Source organism: Carcharodon carcharias, chromosome 9 (assembly GCF_017639515.1).
Source record: "Carcharodon carcharias isolate sCarCar2 chromosome 9, sCarCar2.pri, whole genome shotgun sequence".
Taxonomy (NCBI): Eukaryota; Metazoa; Chordata; class Chondrichthyes; order Lamniformes; family Lamnidae; genus Carcharodon; species Carcharodon carcharias.
In genome coordinates this window covers 61,962,153-61,982,118 of record NC_054475.1, presented here as the reverse complement: position 1 = coordinate 61,982,118, position 19,966 = coordinate 61,962,153, and the positions used below count along the sequence as shown (strand labels likewise).

General features: G+C 47.0%; 1 protein-coding gene across 1 annotated transcript in view; it reads right to left on the bottom strand.

Annotated features, from left to right (window-relative positions):
* Window positions 1–19,966, bottom strand: part of LOC121281737 (centrosome-associated protein CEP250-like) — a 199,001-nt gene that overhangs the window by 111,824 nt on the left and 67,211 nt on the right. Inside the window, exons 17-24 of the mRNA XM_041194658.1 lie at window positions 17,920–17,977; window positions 15,664–15,848; window positions 13,288–13,345; window positions 11,033–11,217; window positions 8,654–8,711; window positions 6,386–6,570; window positions 4,004–4,061; window positions 1,746–1,930 (exon numbers count right to left, since the gene is read on the bottom strand). Coding sequence (XP_041050592.1) covers window positions 1,746–1,930; window positions 4,004–4,061; window positions 6,386–6,570; window positions 8,654–8,711; window positions 11,033–11,217; window positions 13,288–13,345; window positions 15,664–15,848; window positions 17,920–17,977 — 972 coding nt within the window. The remainder of the gene's footprint in view (window positions 1–1,745; window positions 1,931–4,003; window positions 4,062–6,385; window positions 6,571–8,653; window positions 8,712–11,032; window positions 11,218–13,287; window positions 13,346–15,663; window positions 15,849–17,919; window positions 17,978–19,966) is intronic.

Below are 19,966 nucleotides of genomic sequence, written 5' to 3'. Positions count from 1 at the left end.
TGACTTGTGCCAGGTACATGGTGGACATAATTTGGGGAGTCAGGAGGTGAGTTACTCATCTCAGAATTCCTAGCCTCTCACCTACTCTTGCAGCCACAGTATTTATATTGCTGGTCCAGTTCAGGTTCTGGTTGATGGTAACCTCCAGGATGTTGATAATGGGAGATTCAGTGATGGTAATGCCATTGAATGTCAAGGGGCAATGGTTAGATTCTCTCTTGTTGGAGATGGTCATTGCCTGACACTTGTGTGACACAAATGTTACTTGCCACTTGTCAGCCCAATCCTGGATATTGTCCGGGTCTGCCTGCATTTGGACATGGACTGCTTCAGTATCTGAGGAGTCAGGAAAGGTGAACATTGTGCAATCATCTGCGAACAACCCCACTTCTGACCTTTCAGATGAAATGAAGGTCATTGGTGAAGCAGCTGAAGATGGTTGGGCTGAGGATACTAACCTGAGGAACTCCTGCACTGATGTCCTGGGACTGAGAATATTGACCTCCAACAACCATAACCATCTTCTTTTGTGTTAGGGATGATTCCAACCAGCAGGGGTTTTTCCCTCTTGTTGGTTCTCTCGCCAGCTGCTGCTGCCCCATTCTAGCAGTTATGTCCTTCAGGACTCGATGAACAAGCTCAGTAGTGGTGCTATTGAGATACACTTGCTGATGGGCATTAATGACCCCCATCCAGAGTATATTCTGTGTCATTATCAACCTCAATGATTCTTCCAATTGGTGTTCAAAATAGAGGAGGCAACTGAGAGGTGGGGGTGGTGGTTGCGTGGAGGGGGTCGGGTGGGGTGGGTTTTGGTGAGCAGCAGGTCGTAAACAGTCAGAGGTTTCCGTGCCCATGTTTAATCTGATGCCATGAGACTTCATGGAGTCCAGAGCAATTTCTTCCCGACTGTATATCACTGTGTCACCACTTCAGGTTGGTTTCTCCTTCTGGTGGGACAAGACACACCCAGGGGTGGTGATGGTGGTGTCTGGGACATTGGCTGTAAGTTATCATTCAGTGACTATGAAATGTTAGCCTGTTGTCTGATTACACTGTGACACAGCTCTCCCAATTTTGGCACAAGTCCCCAGGTGGTAGTAAGGGGAACTTTGTAGGGTCAACGGGGCTGTGCATGAATTTGTTGTTTCCAGTGCCTAGGACGATGCAGGGTGCTGCTTCTGCTTTTATTCTTTTTTGACTTTTTTGTCATGGTTTTGGTATGGCAGTGTGCATTGCTAGCCTCTTTCAGATGGGATTTAGGAGTTAACTACATTGGTTTCGGCCTGGAGTCACATGTACGACCAACAAAGTAAGGTCAGCAATGTGTGGGCCGTCAGATGTTAGATGAGGACTTTTTATCTGTTTTCAGTGCAGAGGAAGAGGTTCCAATACCAATGGGAGAAGGAAACCCAAAATAATTCAATGGAAGAGCTTATTGGATGAGGACATGAATGAATGGAATGTGTGAAGAGGCTCCATGTGTTGAATGCTCCATCACTGTTCCTGTGGAATGCTGCTGGGAGAGAATTCAGGAATTCAACCTCCAATTTACAACTTGCTGTAATTTGTGTCCCATGGTGTTGTGGGTGACAGAGATTGGAGGACAAAGCAGTTAATAATGTGTGTCCTGGGAAAGGAGCTGGAAATTTTTGTGTGACATCGGATTGGAGGATACAGGGATGGAGAATGACTGAGATGATCAAATGCCCCATGGGACACAAATCCTCCTGGGGTTCTCTTACCCTTCTTTCTCCTCTCGGTGAGCTGCTTCCTCCTGTTGAGCCACCAGCTGATCCCGGGCCTCCTGAAGCTCCTGTTGGATCTGCTCCAGCCGACTCCCCAGCTCCTGATTGGTCAGTTTGAGTGTCTCGATCTCAGTGATGGCCTCGTCCTGTTTACGGCGCAGAGAGACAAGCTCCGCATGTACCTGAAAGGGAGGAACAGACAAAGTGACCACGTTCAATCACCATTAAATCTTCTCATCAAGTGTACTCTAAACCACTTCTATTTATGTCCATCTCTCTCTGTCTCTAATATCTCTCTCTCAGTCCGTTTTTCTCTCTCTCATATTCAAACATTTCCAGCCTTTCTCTCTCTACCTCTCCATCAGAATCGAATCACTGACGTGTTCAGGAGCTCCAGAATTCAGCATCTCATCCCCTCACCCAATATCACACTACAACACCCAACAGTCAGGATGGGAAATGGGGGAGAATTCAGTGAGAAATTGAGAAAAGTGGTTTCACCCCAATCCACCCCCTCTCTAAACACCCGAAACATTTGTCCTTAACCGAGGTTTCCCACCCACTGTGGTTGACAGGGCCCCCAACAGTGTCCGACCCATTTCCCATGCCTCTGCACTCACACTGTCCTCTCCCTCCCAGAACCATGTTAGAGTCCCCCGTATCCTCACTTAGCACCCTACCAGCCTTTGTGTTCAAAGGATCATCCTCCGCCATTTCTGCCAACTCCAGCATGTTGCCAGCACCAAACACATCTTTCCTTCACCCCCACTGTCAGCATTCTGTAGGGACCGTTCCCTCCGGGACTCCGTGGTCCACTCCTCCAACACCCCCAACACCTCAGCCCTCTCCCATGGCACCTTCTCATGCAATCGCAGAAGGTGCAACACCTGCTCCTTTACTTCTCCCCTCCTCATCGTCCAAGGACCCAAACACTCCTTTCAGGTGAAGCAGCACTTCACTTGCATCTCCTTCAATTTAGTCTACTGCATTCACTGCTCCCAATGCGGTTTCCTCTACATTGGAGAGACCAAACTCAGACTGGGTGACCACTTTGCAGAACACCTTCGGTCTGTCCGCAAGCATGACCCACACCTCCCTGTCGCCTGCCATTTCAACACTCCACCCTGTTCTCATGCCCACATGTCTGTCCTTGGCCTGCTGCATTGTTCCTGTGAAGCTCAACGCTAACTGGAGGAACAGCACCTCATCTTCTGATTAGGCATTTTACAGCCTTCTGGACTTAACATTGAGTTCAACAACTTCAGGTCATGCACTCTCTCCTCCATCCTCATTTCATTTTGATCGCTCATTTTTCTATATTCATTTATATATTTTTATTTTTTTGTATTTTATTTTTTTTCCACTTACTTTCACTATTATTATTTTCTAAAACTATTTTCATTTTTATTCATTGTTTTATCCTCAGCTTTTAGCCTTTTCGATCTTTTTTCCCAGCACCGTCCCCTCCCCTCACCCCATCCCTACTCAGGACATCTATCACTTTCCAGAGACCTTACGCTGGTCCGGCCATTATCACATTCTGCTTTCCACTTTTAATGTCACCATTAGCACCTTCTTTATCCAGAACCACAACTACTAACAACACTTTGTCCTTTTGTTGTGACATATTTCACAATCTCTCCTTTGCCCCCAACTAAGCCTGACCTTCTATCCAGCTTCACCTGCTCCAGCCTCCTTAAACACTATACATTTCAACACATTTTTATTTCTCTTTAGCTCTGAAGAAGTCATACCGACTCGAATCATTAACTCTGTCTCTCGCTCCACAGATGCTGTCAGATCTGCAGAGTTAATCCAGCATTTTTTGTTTTTGTTTCATATTTCCAGTATCTGTAATATTTTGCCTTTACCCAAAACTATGGTCCTCGAACAGCAACCAAACACCTGTCACAATTACAGGGAACATTTAATAATGAAATAATGGTTGAGCAATGAAGAAACGTTCTGTCTCCTGCGAACACCCTATCGGACACATCGCCCACCGAGTGACCGTGAATCAGTTTGGAAGATTCTGCCATTATTTCTCCTGCTCCCCCATCCCGATTCACATCCACAGTCAGTGTGACTCCATCCCTGGCAGTTAGCCCCTGCCCACTGTCTGAACCAAGTGATGGTACATGAACCCTCACTGCTCTCCCTCTGGTTACTGTCCATGTCCTAGATCTCACCCTCAGACACACACGGACTGTGACTGAAGTCACCCCCTATACCCTGCTGTGTCCATCCCTTATTACCTGTGGATCAGCTTCAACGGAACGCCATCTGTCACTGCCGGGAGATTGATCCTGATCTCTGTAATTAAACCAAAGAATCAGACAGACAGGGAGAGATTGTCAGTGACAGTAACAGGGAGAATGCTTCCTGGAGACATTTATTGAATTTTTAAAAATGCTTTCATGGGATGTGGGCTTTTCTGGCTAGGCCAGCATTTATTGCCCATCCCTAAATGCCCTTTTCAAGGTGGTGGTGAGCTGCCTTCTTGAACTGCTGCAGTTCGTGTGCTGTACGTACACCCACAGTGCTGCTAGGGATAGAGTTCCAGGATTTTAACCCAGTGACAGTGAAGGAATGGTGATATATTTCCAAGTCAGGATGGGGAGTGATTGGAGGGGAATTTGCAGGTCGTGGCATTCCTATGTACCTACTGCCCTTGTCCTTCTAGATGTGGGTTTAGAAGGATCATTGGTGAGTTCCTGCAGTGCATCTTGCAGATGCTACACACTGCTGCCAATGTACGTCGGTGATGGAAGGAATGAATACTTGTGGATGTGGTGCCAATCAAGTGGGCTGCATTGCCCTGGATGTATTAAACTTCTTGAGTGTTGTGGGAGCTGGCCTTATCCAGACAAGTGGAGATTATTCCACACACTCCTGACTTGTGCCTGGTACATGATGGACATAATTTGGGGAGTCAGGAGGTGAGTTACTCATCTCAGAATTCCTAGCCTCTCACCTACTCTTGCAGCCACAGTATTTATATGGCTGTTCCAGTTCAGTTTCTGGTCGATGGTAACCCCCAGGATGTTGATAATGGGAGATTCAGTGATGGTAATGCCATTGAATGTCAAGGGGCAACGGTTAGATTCTCCCTAGTTGGAGATGGTCATTGCCTGACACTTGTGTGACACGAATGTTACTTGCCACTTGTCAGCCCAATCCTGGATATTGTCCGCGTCTGCCTGCATTTGGACATGGACTGCTTCAGTATCTGAGGAGTCAGGAAAGGTGAACATTGTGCAATCATCAGCGAACAACCCCACTTCTGACCTTTCAGATGAAAGGAAGGTCATTGGTGAAGCAGCTGAAGATGGTTGGGCTGAGGATACTAACCTGAGGAACTCCTGCACTGATGTCCTGGGACTGAGAATATTGACCTCCAACAACCATAACCATCTTCTTTTGTGCTAGGGATGATTCCAACCAGCAGAGGTTTTTCCCTCTTGTTGGTTCTTTCGCCAGCTGCTGCTGTCCCATTCTAGCAGTTATGTCCTTCAGGACTCGATGAACAAGCTCAGTAGTGGTGCTATTGAGATACACTTGCTGATGGGCATTAATGACCCCCATCCAGAGTATATTCTGTGTCATTATCAACCTCAATGATTCTTCCAATTGGTGTTCAAAATAGAGGAGGCAACTGAGAGGTGGGGGTGGTGGTTGGGTTGAGGGGTTCGGAGGGGTGGGGATTGGTGAGCAGCAGGTGGTAATCAGTCAGAGGTTTCCATGCCCATGTTTATTCTGATGCCATGAGATTTCATGGAGTCCAGAGCAATTTCTTCCCAACTTTATATCACTGTGGCAGCTCTTCAGGTGGGTTTCTCCTTCCGGTGGGACAAGACACACCCAGCGGTGGTGATGGTGGTGTCTGGGACATTGGCTGTAAGGTATCATTCAGTGACTATGAAATGTTAGCCTGTTGTCTGATTACACTGTGACACAGCTCTCCCAATTTTGCCCCATGTCCCCAGGTGGTAGTAAGGGGAACTTTGCAGGGTCAACGGGGCTGTGCGTGAATTTGTTGTTTCCAGTGCCTAGGTCGATACTGGGTGCTGCTTCTGCTCTGATTCTTTTTTGACTTTTTTGTCATCGTTTTGGTATTGCTGTGTGTCTTGCTAGCCTCTTTCAAATGGGAGTTAAGAGTTAAACACATTGGTGTCGTTCTGGAGTCACATGTACGACCAACAAAGTAAGGTCAGCAGTGTGTGGGCTGTCAGATGTTAGATGAGGACTTTTTATCTGTTTTCAGTGCAGAGGACGAGGTTCCAATACCAATGGGAGAAGGAAACCCAAAATAATTCATTGGAAGAGCTTATTGGATGAAGACATGAATGAATGGAATGTGTGAAGAGGCTCCATGTGTTGAATGCTCCATCACTGTTCCTGTGGAATACTGCTAGGAGAGAATTCAGGAATTCAACCTCCAATTTACAACTTGCTGTAGTTTGTGTCCCATGGTGTTGTGGGTGAGAGAGATTGGAGGGCAAAGCAGTTAATAATGTGTGTCCAGGGAAAGGAGCTGGAAATATATGTGTGACGTCGGATTGGAGGATACCGGGATGGAGAATGACTGAGATGATCAAATGCCCCATGGGACACAAAACCTCCTGGGGATCACTTACCCTTCTTTCTCCTCTCGGTGAGCTGCTTCCTCCTGTTGAGCCACCAGCCGATCCTGGGACTCCTGAAGCTCCTGTTGGATCTGCTCCAGCCGACTCTCCAGCTCCTGATTGGTCAGTTTGAGCGTCTCGCTCTCAGTGATGGCCTCATCCAGTTTACTGCGCAGAGAGACAAGCTCCGCCTGTACCTGAGAGGGAGGAACGCGCAAAGCAACCACGTTCAATCACCAGTAAACATTCTCATCAAATGTACTCTAAACCACCTCTATTTATATCCATCTCTCTCTGTCTCTAATATCTCTCTCAGTCCGTTTTTCTCTCTCTCATATTCACACATTTCCAGCCTTTCTCTCTCCACCTCTCCATCAGAATCGAATCATTGACCTGGTCAGGAGCTCCAGGATTCAGCATCTCATCCCCTCACCCAATATCACACTACAACACCCAACAGTCAGGATGGGAAATGGAGGAGAATTCTGTGAGAAATTGAGAAAAATGGTTTCACCCCAATCCACCCCCTCTCTAAACACCCAAAACATTCTTCCTTAACCGAGGTTTCCCACCCACTGTGGTTGACAGGGCCCTCAACAGTGTCCGACCCATTTCCCGTGCCTCTGCACTCACACTGTCCACTCTCTCCCAGAACCATGTTAGAGTCCCCCGTATCCTCACTTAGCACCCTACCAGCCTCTGTGTACAAAGGATCATCCTCCACCATTTCTGCCAACTACTGCATGATGCCAGCACCTAACACATCATTCCTTCACCCCAACTGTCAGCATTCTGTAGGGACTGTTCCCTCCGGGACTCCGTGGTCCACTCCTCCATCACCCCTAACACCTCAGCCCTCTCCCATGGCACCTTCCCATGCAATCGCAGAAGGTGCAACACCTGCTCCTTTACTACTCCCCTCCTCATCGTCCAAGGACTCAAACACTGCTTTCAGGTGAAGCAGCACTTCACTTGCATCTCCTTCAGTTCAGTCTGCTGCATTCACTGCTCCCAATGCGGTTTCCTCTACATTGGACAGACCAAACGCAGATTGGATGACCACTTTGCGGAACACCTTCGGTCTGTCTGCAAGCATGACCCAGACCTCCCTGTCGCCTGCCATTTCAATACTCCGCCCTACTCTCATGCCCACATGTCTGTCCTTGGCCTGTTGCAATGTTCCAGTGCAGCTCAACGCAAACTGGTGGATCAGCTCCTCATCTTCTGATTAGGCACTTTACAGCCTTCCGGACTTAACATTGAGTTCAACTACTTCAAGTCATGCACTCGCTCCTCCATCCTCACTTCATTTTGATCTCTCATTTTTCAATATCATTTATATATTTTTATTTTTCTTTATTTTATTTTTTTTCCACTTACTTTCACTATTATTATTTTCTAAATTTATTTTCATTTTTATTCATTGTTTTATCCTCAGCTTTTAGCCCTTTTGATCTTTTTTCCCAGCACCGTCCCTTCCCCTCCCCCCACCCCCACTCAGGACGTCTTTCAATTTCCAGAGAGCTTACCCTGGTCCGGCCATTATCACATTCTGCTTTCCACTCTTAATGTAACCATTAGCACCTTCTTTAGCCAGAACCACCACTACTAACAACACTTTGTCCTTTTGTTTGTGACATATTTCACAATCTCTCCTTTCCCCCACCTATGCCTGGCCTTCTATCCAGCTTCACCTGCTCCAGTCTCCTTAAACACTATACATTTCAACACATTTTTACTTCTCTTTAGTTCTGAAGCAGAGTCATACCGACTCGAATCATTAACACTGTCTCTCTCTCCACAGATGCTCTCAGATCTAATAAGTTTTCCCTGCAATTTATGTTTTTATTTCATATTACCAGCATCTGCAATATTTTGCTTTTACCCAAAAATATGGTCCTCGAACAGCAACCAAACACCTGTCACAATTACATCCTGAATACAGGGAACATTAAATAATGAAATAATGGTTGAGCAACGGAGAAACGTTCTGTCTCCTGCGAACTTCCTATAAGACACATCGCCCACCGAGTGACTGTGAAACAGTTTGGAAGATTCTGCCATTATTTCTCCTGCTCCCCAATCCCGAGTCTCATCCACAGTCAGTGTGACTCCATCCCTGGCAATCAGCCCCTGTCCACTCTCTGAACCCAGTGATGGTACATGAACCCTCACTGCTCTCCCTCTGGTTACTGTCCATGTCCTAGATCTCACCCTCAGACACACACGGACTGTGACTGAATTCACCCCCTATTCCCTGCTGTGTCCATCCATTATTACCTGTGGATCAGCTTCAATGGAACGCCATCTGTCACTGCCGGGAGATTGATCCTGATCTCTGTAATAAAACCAAAGAATCAGACAGACAGGGAGAGATTGTCAGTGACAGTAACAGGGAGAAGGCATCCTGGAGAAATTTATTGAATTTTTAAAAATGCTTTCATGGGATGTGGGCCTTTCTGGCTAGGCCAACATTTATTGCCCATCCCTAAATGCCCTTTTCAAGGTGGTGGTGAGCTGCCTAATTGAACTGCTGCAGTTCGTGTGCTGAACGTACACCCACAGTGCTGCTAGGGATAGAGTTCCAGGATTTTAACCCCGTGACAGTGAAGGAATGGTGATATATTTCCAAGTCAGGATGGGGAGTGATTGGAGGGGAATTTGCAGGTTGTGGCATTCCCATGTACCTACTGCCCTTGTCCTTCTAGATGTGGTTTAGAAGGATCATTGGTGAGTTCCTGCAGTGCATCTTGCAGATGCTACACACTGCTGCCAACGTACGTCGGTGATGGAAGGAATGAATACTTGTGGATGTGGTGCCAATCAAGTGGGCTGCATTGCCCTGGATGTATTAAACTTCTTGAGTGTTGTGGGAGCTGCCCTTATCCAGACAAGTGGAGATTACTCCACACACTCCTGACTTGTGCCTGGTAAATGGTGGACATAATTTGGGGAGTCAGGAGGTGAGTTACTCATCTCAGAATTCCTAGCCTCTCACCTACTCTTGCAGCCACAGTATTTATATGGCTGGTCCAGTTCAGTTTCTGGTCGATGGAAACCCCCAGGATGTTGATAATGGGAGATTCAGTGATGTTAATGCCATTGAATGTCAAGGGGCAATGGTTAGATTCTCTCTTGTTGGAAATGGTCATTGCCTGACACTTGTGTGACACGAATGTTACTTGCCACTTGTCAGCCCAATCCTGGATATTGTCCGGGTCTGCCTGCGTTTGGACATGGACTGCTTCAGTATCTGAGGAGTCAGGAAAGGTGAACATTGTGCAATCATCAGCGGACATCCCCACTTCTGACCTTTCAGATGAAAGGAAGGTCATTGGTGAAGCAGCTGAAGATGGTTGGGCTGAGGATACTAACCTGAGGAACTCCTGCACTGATGTCCAAGGACTAAGAATAGAGACCTTCAACAACAATAACCATCTTCTTTTGTGCTGGGGATGATTCCAACCAGCAGAGGTTTTTCCCTCTTGTTGGTTCTCTCGCCAGCTGCTGCTGCCCCATTCTAGCAGTTATGTTCTTCAGGACTCGATGAACAAGGTCAGTAGTGGTGCTATTGAGATACACTTGCTGATGGGCATTAATGACCCCCATCCAGAGTATATTCTGTGTCATTATCAACCTCAATGATTCTTCCAATTGGTGTTCAAAATAGAGGAGGCAACTGAGAGGTTGGGGTGGTGGTTGGGTTGAGGGGTTCGGAGGGGTGGGGATTGCTGAGCAGCAGGTGGTAATCAGTCAGAGGTTTCCATGCCCATGTTTCATCTGATGCCATGAGACTTCATGGAGTCCAGAGCAATTTCTTCCCGACCGTATATCACTGTGTCACCACTTCAGGTTGGTTTCTCCTTCCGGTGGGACAAGACACACCCAGGGGTGGTGATGGTGGTGTCTGGGACATTGGCTGTAAGGTATCATTCAGTGACTATGAAATGTTAGCCTGTTGTCTGATTACACTGTGACACAGCTCTCCCAATTTTGGCACAAGTCCCCAGGTGGTAGTAAGGGCAACTTGGCAGTGTCAACGGGGCTGTGCGTGAATTTGTTGTTTCCAGTGCCTAGGTCGATGCTGGGTGCTGCTTCTGCTTTTATTCTTTTTTGGACCTTTTTGTCGTGGTTTTGGTATGGCTGTGTGTCTTTAGCCCCTTTCAGATGGGAGTTAAGAGTTAACCACATTGGTGTCGGCCTGGAGTCACATGTACGACCAACCAAGTAAGGTCAGCAGTGTGTGGGCCGTCAGATGTTAGATGAGGACTTTTTATCCGTTTTCAGTGCAGAGGAAGAGGTTCCAATACCAATGGGAGATGAAACCCAAAATCATTCAATGGAAGAGCTTATTGGATGAGGACATGAATGAATGGAATGTGTGAAGAGGCTCCATGTGTTGAATGCTCCATCACTGTTCCTGTGGAATACTGCTGGGAGAGAATTCAGGAATTCAGCCTCCAATTTACAACTTGCTGTATTTTGTGTCCCATGGTGTTGTGGGTGAGAGAGATTGGAGGACAAAGCAGTTAATAATGTGTGTCCAGGGAAAGGAGCTGGAAATATATGTGTGACATCGGATTGGAGGATACAGGGATGGAGAATGACTGAGATGATCAAATCCCCCATGGGACACAACAACTCCTGGGGATCTCTTACCCTCCTTTCTCCTCTCGGTGAGCTGCTTCCTCCTGTTGAGCCACCAGCCTATCCTGGGACTCCTGAAGCTCCTGTTGGATCTGCTCCAGCCGACTCTCCAGCTCCTGATTGGTCAGTTTGAGCGTCTCGATCTCAGTGATGGCCTCGTCCTGTTTACTGCGCAGAGAGACAAGCTCCGCCTGTACCTGAGAGGGAGGAACACACAAAGCGAACACGTTCAATCACCAGTAAATATTCTCATCAAATGTACTCTAAACCACCTCTATTTATGTCCATCTCTCTCTGTCTCTAATATCTCTCTCAGTCCGTTTTTCTCTCTCTCATATTCACACATTTCCAGCCTTTCTCTCACCACCTCTCCATCAGAATCGAATCACTGACGTGTTCAGGAGCTCCAGGATTCAGCACCTCATCCCCTCATTCAATATCACACAACTACACCCAACAGACAGGATGGGAAATGGGGGAGAATTCAGTGAGAAATTGAGAAAAATGGTTTCACCCCAATCCACCCCCTCTCTAAACACCCAAAACTTTCTTCCTTTTCCGAGGTTTCCCACCCACTGTGGTTGACAGGGCCCTCAACAGTGTCTGACCCATTTCCCGTGCCTCTGCACTCACACTGTCCACTCCCTCCCAGAACCATGTTAGAGACACCGTATCCTCACTTAGCACCCTACCAGCCTCTGTTTTCAAAGGATCATCCTCCGCCATTTCTGCCAACTCCAGCATGATGCCAGCACCAAACACATCTTTCGTTCACCTCCACTGTCAGCATTCTGTAGGGACCGTTCCCTCCGGGACTCCGTGGTCCACTCCTCCAACACCCCCAATACCTCAGCCTTCTCCCATGGCACCTTCCAATGCAATCGCAGAAGGTGCAACACCTGCTTCTTTACTTCTCCCCTCCTCATCGTCCAAGGACCCAAACACTCCTTTCAGGTAAAGCAGCACTTCACTTGCATCTCCTTCAATTCAGTCTACTGCATTCACTGCTCCCAATGCGGTTTCCTCTACATTGGAGAGACCAAACGCAGATTGGATGACCACTTTGCGGAACACCTTCGGTCTGTCCGCAAGCATGACCCAGACCTCCCTGTCGCCTGCCATTTCAACACTCCACCCTACTCTCATGCTCACATGTCTGTCCTTGGCCTGCTGCAATGTTCCAGTGCAGCTCAATGCAAACTGGAGGATCAGCACCTCATCTTCTGATTAGGCACTTTACAGCCTTCCGGACTTAACATTGAGTTCAATTACTTCAGGTCATGCACTCTCTCCTCCATCCTCACTTCATTTTGATCGCTCATTTTTCAATATCATTTAAATATTTTTATTTTTCTTTATTTAATTTTTTTCCGCTTACTTTCACTATTATTATTTTTTAAAATTATTTTCATTTTTATTCATTGTTTTATCCTCAGCTTTTAGCCTTTTTGATCTTTTTTCCCAGCACCGTCCCCTCCCCTGCCCCCACCCCCGCTCAGGACGTCTATCACTTTCCAGAGAGCTTACCCTGGTCCGGCCATTATCACATTCTGCTTTCCACTCTTAATGTCACCATTAGCACCTTCTTTAGCCAAAACCACCAATACTAACAACACTTTGTCCTTTTGTTTGTGACATATTTCACAATCTCTCCTTTGCCCCCGCCTATGCCTGGCCTTCTATCCAGCTTCACCTGCTCCAGCCTCCTTAAACACTATACATTTCAACACATTCTTACTTCTCTTTAGCTCTGGAGCAGAGTCATACCAATCGAATCATTAACTCTGTCTCTCTCTCCACAGATGCTGTCAGATCGAATGAGGTTTCCCTGCTATTTTTGTTTTTATTTCATATTTCCAACATCTGCAATATTTTGCTTTTACCCAAAACTATGGTCCTCGAACAGCAACCAAACACCTGTCACAATTACAGGGAACATTTAATAATGAAATAATGGTTGAGCAATGGAGGAACGTTCTGTCTCCTGCGAACTCCCTATCAGACACATCGCCCACCGAATGACTGTGAATCAGGTTGGAAGATTCTGCTATTATTTCTCCTGCTCGCCAATCCCGATTCTCATCCACAGTCAGTGTGACTCCATTCCTGGCAGTCAGCCCCTGCCCACTGTCTTAACCCAGTGATGGTACATGAACCCTCACTGCTCTCCCTCTGGTTACTGTCCATGTTCCAGATCTCACCCTCAGACACACACGGACTGTGACTGAATTCACCCCCTATACCTTGCTGTGTCCATCCCTTATTACCTGTGGGTCAGCTTCAATGGAACGCCATCTGTCACTGCCGGGAGATTGATCCTGCTCTCTGTAATAAAACCAAAGAATCAGACAGACAGGGAGAGAGTGTCAGTGACAGTAACAGTGAGAAGGCTTCCTGGAGACATTTATTGAATTTTTAAAAGTGCTTTCATGGAATGTGGGCCTTGCTGGCTAGGCCAGCATTTATTGCCCATCCCTAAATGCCCTTTTCAAGGTGGTGGTGAGCTGCCTTCTTGAACTGCTGCAATTCGTGGCCTGTACGTACACCCACAGTGCTGCTAGGGATAGAGTTCCAGGAATTTAACCCAGTGACAGTGAAGGATTGGTGATATATTTCCAAGTCAGGATGGGGAGTGATTGGAGGGGAATTTGCAGGTCGTGGCATTCCCATGTACCTACTGCCCTTGTCCTTCTAGATGTGGGTTTAGAAGGATCATTGGTGAGTTCCTGCAGTGCATCTTGCAGATGCTACACACTGCTGCCAACTTACGTCGGTGATGGAAGGAATGAATACTTGTGGATGTGGTGCCAATCAAGTGGGCTGCATTGCCCTGGATGTATTAAACTTCTTGAGTGTTGTGAGAGCTGCCCTTATCAAGTGGAGATTATTCCACACACTCCTGTCTTGTGCCTGGTAAATGGTGGACATAATTTGGGGAGTCAGGAGGTGAGTTACTCATCTCAGAATTCCTAGCCTCTCACCTACTCTTGCAGCCACAGTATTTATATGGCTGGTCCAGTTCAGTTTCTGGTCGATGGTAACCCCCAGGATGTTGATAATGGGAGATTCAGTGATGGTAATGCCATTGAATGTCAAGGGGCAATGGTTAGATTCTCTCTTGTTGGAGATGGTCATTGCCTGACACTTGTGTGACACGAATGTTACTTGCCACTTGTCAGCCCAATCCTGGATATTGTCCGGGTCTGCCTGCATTTGGACATGGACTGCTTCAGTATCTGAGGAGTCAGGAAAGGTGAACATTGTGCAAACATCGTCGGACATCCCCACTTCTGACCTTTCAGATGAAAGGAAGGTCATTGGTGAAGCAGCTGAAGATGGTTGGGCTGAGGATACTAACCTGAGGAACTCCTGCACTGATGTCCTGGGCCTGAGAATATTGACCTCCAACAACCATAACCATCTTCTTTTGTGCTGGGGATGATTCCAACCAGCAGAGGTTTTTCCCTCTTATTGGTTCTCTCACCAGCTGCTGCTGCCCCATTCTAGTAGTTATGTCCTTCAGGACTCGATGAACAAGCTCAGTAGTGGTGCTATTGAGATACACTTGCTGATGGGAATTAATGACCCCCATCCAGAGTATATTCTGTGTCGTTATCAACCTCAATGATTCTTCCAATTGGTGTTCAAAATAGAGGAGGCAACTGAGAGGTGGGGGTGGTGGTTGGGTGGCGGGTGTCGGGTGGAGTGGGGATTGCTGAGCAGCAGGTGGTAATCAGTCAGAGGTTTCCGTGCCCATGTTTATTCTGATGCCATGAGACTTCATGGAGTCCAGAGCAATTTCTTCCCGACTGTATATCACTGTGTCACCACTTCAGGTGGGTTTCTCCTTCCGGTGGGACAAGACACACCCAGGGGTGGTGATGGTGGTGTCTGGGACATTGGCTGTAAGGTATCATTCAGTGACTATGAAATGTTAGCCTGTTGTCTGCTTACACTGTGACACAGCTCTCCCAATTTTGGCACAAGTTCCCAGGTGGTAGTAAGGGCAACTTGGCAGTGTCAACGGGGCTGTGCGTGAATTTGTTGTTTCCAGTGCCTAGGTCGATGCTGGGTGCTGCTTCTGCTTTTATTCTTTTTTGGACCTTTTTGTCGTGGTTTTGGTATGGCTGTGTGTCTTTAGCCCCTTTCAGATGGGAGTTAAGAGTTAACCACATTGGTGTTGGCCTGGAGTCACATGTACGACCAACCAAGTAAGGTCAGCAGTGTGTGGGCCGTCAGATGTTAGATGAGGACTTTTTATCTGTTTTCAGTGCAGAGGAAGAGGTTCCAATACCAATGGGAGATGAAACCCAAAATCATTCAATGGAAGAGCTTATTGGATGAGGACATGAATGAATGGAATGTGTGAAGAGGCTCCATGTGTTGAATGCTCCATCACTGTTCCTGTGGAATACTGCTGGGAGAGAATTCAGGAATTCAACCTCCAATTTACAACTTGCTGTAGTTTGTGTCCCATGGTGTTGTGGGTGAGAGAGATTGGAGGACAAAGCAGTTAATAATGTTTGTCCTGGGAAAGGAGCTGGAAATATATGTGTGACATCGGATTGGAGGATACAGGGCTGGAGAATGACTGAGATGATCAAATGCCCCATGGGACACAACACCTCCTGGGGATCTCTTACCCTTCTTTCTCCTCTCGGTGAGCTGCTTCCTCCTGTTGAGCCACCAGCCGATCCTGCGCCTCCTGAAGCTCCAGTTGGATCTGCTCCAGCCGACTCTCCAGCTCCTGATTGGTCAGTTTGAGCGTCTTGATCTCAGTGATGGCCTCGTCCTGTTTACTGCGCAGAGAGACAAGCTCCGCCTGTACCTGAGAGGGAGGAACACACAAAGCAACCACGTTTAATCACCAGTAAATATTCTCATCAAATGTACTCTAAACCACCTCTATTTATGTCCTTCTCTCTCTGTCTCTAATACATCTCTCTCAGTCCGTTTTCCTCTCTCTCATATTCACACATTCCCAGCCTTTCTCGCTCCACCTCTCCATCAGAATCGAATCACTGACTTGTTCAGGATCTCCAGGATTCAGCATCTCATCCCCTCACCCAACATCACACTACAACACCCAACAGACAGGATGGGAATTGGGGGAGAATTCAGTGAGAAATTGAGAAAAATGGTTTCACTCCAATCCACCCCCTCTCTAAACACCCAAAACTTTCTTCCTTAACCGAGGTTTCCCACTCACTGTGGTTGACAGGGCCCTCAACAGTGTCCGACCCATTTCCCGTGCCTCTGCACTCACACTGTCCACTCCCTCCCAGAACCATGTTAGAGTCCCCCGTATCCTCACTTAGCACCCTACCAGCCTCTGTGTTCAAAGGATCATCCTCCGCCATTTCTGCCAAATCCAGCATGATGCCAGCACCAAACATATCTTTCCTTCACCTCCACTGTCAGCATTCTGTAGGGACCGTTCCCTCCGGGACTCCGTGGTCCACTCCTCCATCACCCCCAATACCACAGACCTCAACCATGGCACCTTCCCGTGCAATCGCAGAAGGTGCAACACCTGCTCCTTTACTTCATCCCTCCTCATCGTCCAAGGACCCAAACACTCCTTTCAGGTGAAGCAGCACTTCACTTGCATCTCCTTCAATTTAGTCTACTGCATTCACTGCTCCCAATGCGGTTTCCTCTACATTGGACAGACCAAACGCAGATTGGATGACCACTTTGCGGAACACCTTCGGTCTGTCCGCAAGCATGACCCAGACCTCCCTGTCGCCTGCCATTTCAACACTCCACCCTACTCTCATACCCACATGTCTGTCCTTGGCCTGCTGCAATGTTCCAGTGCAGCTCAACGCAAACTGGAGGATCAGCACCTCATCTTCTGATTAGGCACTTTACAGCCTTCCGGACTTAACATTGAGTTCAACTACTTCAGGTCATGCACTCTCTCCTCCATCCTCACTTCATTTTGATCGCTCATTTTTCAATATCATTTAAATATTTTTATTTTTCTTTAATTTTTTTTCCGCTTACTTTCACTATTATTATTTTTTAAAATTATTTTCATTTTTATTCTTTGTTTTATCCTCAGCTTTTAGCCTTTTTGATCTTTTTTCCCAGCACCGTCCCCTCCCCTCCCCCCACCCCCACTCAGGACGTCCATCACTTTCCAGAGAGCTTACCCTGGTCCGGCCATTATCACATTCTGCTTTCCACTCTTAATGTCACCATTAGCACCTTCTTTAGCCAGAACCACCACTACTAACAACACTTTGTCCTTTTGTTTGTGACATATTTCACAATCTCTCCTTTGCCCCCGCCTATGCCTGGCCTTCTATCCAGCTTCACCTGCTCCAGCCTCCTTAAACACTATACATTTCAACACATTTTTACTTCTCTTTAGCTCTGAAGAAGATTCATACAGACTCGAATCATTAACTCTGTCTCTCTCTCCACAGATGCTGTCAGATCTAATAAGTTTTTCCAGCATTTTTTGTTTTTGTTTCATATTTCCAGCATCTGCAATATTTTGCTTTTACCCAAAACTATGGTCCTCGAACTGCAACTAAACACCTGTCACAATTACAGGGAACATTAAATAATGAAATAATGTTTGAGCAATGGAGAAACGTTCTGTCTCCTGCGAACACCCTATCAGACACATCGCCCACCGAGTTACTGTCAATCAGTTTGGAAGCTTCTGCCATTATTTCTCCTGCTTCACAATCCCGATTCACATCCACAGTCAGTGTGACTCCATCCCTGGCATTCAGCCCCTGCCCACTGTCTGAACACAGTGATGGTATATGAACCCTCACTGTTCTCCCTCTGGTTACTGTCCATGTCCAAGATCTCACCCTCAGACACACACGGACCGTGACTGAATTCACCCCCTATTCCCTGCTGTGTCCATCCCTTATTACCTGTGGATCAGCTTCATCGGAACGCCGTCTTTCACTCCCGGGAGATTGATCCTGCTCTCTTTAATTAAACCAAAGAATCAGACAGACAGGGAGAAAATGTCAGTGACAGTAACAGAGAGAAGGCTTCCTGGAGACATTTATTGAATTTTTAAAAATGCTTTCATGGGATGTGGGCCTTGCTGGCTAGGCCAGCATTTATTGCCCATCCCTGAATGCCCTTTTCAAGGTGGTGGTGAGCTGCCTTCTTGAACCGCTGCAGTTCGTATGCTGTACGTACACCCACAGTGCTGCTAGGGATAGAGTTCCAGGATTTTAACCCAGTGACAGTGAATTAATGGTGATATTTTTCCAAGTCAGGATGGGGAGTGATTGGAGGGGAATTTGCAGGTCATGGCATTCCCATGTACCTACTGCCCTTGTCCTTCTAGATGTGGGTTTAGAAGGATCATTGGTGAGTTCCTGCAGTGCATCTTGCAGATGCTACACACTGCTGCCAACGTACGTCGGTGATGGAAGGAATGAATACTTGTGGATGTGGTGCCAATCAAGTGGGCTGCATTGCCCTGGATGTATTAAACTTCTTGAGTGTTGTGGGAGCTGCCCTTATCCAGACAAGTGGAGATTTTTCCACACACTCCTGACTTGTGCCTGGTACATGGGGGACATAATTTGGGGAGTCAGGAGGTGAGTTACTCATCTCAGAATTCCTAGCCTCTCACCTACTCTTGCAGCCACAGTATTTATATGGCTGATCCAGTTCAGTTTCTAGTCGATGGTAACCCCCAGGATGTTGATAATGGGAGATTCAGTGATGTTAATGCCATTGAATGTCAAGGGTCAATGGTTAGATTCTCTCTCGTTGAGATGGTCATTGCCTGACACTTGTGTGACACGAATATTACTTGCCACTTGTCAGCCCAATCCTGGATATTGTCCGGGTCTGCCTGCATTTGGACATGGACTGCTTCAGTATCTGAGGAGTCAGGAAAGGTGAACATTGTGCAATCATCAGCGGACATCCCCACTTCTGACCTTTCAGATGAAAGGAAGGTCATTGGTGAAGCAGCTGAAGATGGTTGGGCTGAGGATACTAACCTGAAGAACTCCTGCACTGATGTCCTGGGACTGAGAATATTGACCTCCAACAACCATAACCATCTTCTTTTGTGCTGGGGATGATTCCAACCAGCAGAGGTTTTTCCCTCTTGTTGGTTCTCTCACCAGCTGCTGCTGCCCCATTCTAGCAGTTATGTCCTTCAGGACTCGATGAACAAGCTCAGTAGTGGTCCTATTGAGATACACTTGCTGATGGGCATTAATGACCCCCATCCAGAGTATATTCTGTGTCATTATCAACCTCAATGTTTCTTCCAATTGGTGTTCAAAATAGAGGAGGCAACTGAGAGTTGGGGGTGGTGGTTGGGTCGAGGGGGTCGGGGGGGTGGGGATTGGTCAGCAGCAGGTGGTAATCAGTCAGAGGTTTCCATGCCCATGTTTAATCTGATGCCATGAGACTTCATGGAGTCCAGAGCAATTTCTTCCCAACTGTATATCACTGTGTCACCACTTCAGGTGGGTTTCTCCTTCCGGTGGGACAAGACACACCCAGGGGTGGTGATGGTGGTGTCTGGGACATTGGCTGTAAGGTATCATTCAGTGACTATGAAATGTTAGCCTGTTGTCTGATTACACTGTGACACAGCTCTCCCAATTTTGGCACAAGTCCCCAGGTGGTATTAAGGGGAACTTTGCAGGGTCAATGGGGCTGTGCGTGAATTTGTTGTTTCCAGTGCCTCGGGTAATGCTGGGTGCTGCTTCTGCTTTGATTCTTTTTTGACTTTTTTGTCGTGGTTTTTGTTATGTCTGTGTGTCTTGCTATCCCCTTTCAGATGGGAGTGAATATTTAACCACATTGGTGTCGGTCTGGAGTCACATGTACGACCAACCAAGTAAGGTCAGCAGTGTGTGGGCCGTCAGATGTTAGATGAGGACTTTTTATCTGTTTTCAGTGCAGAGGAAGAGTTTCCAATACCAATGGGAGAAGGAA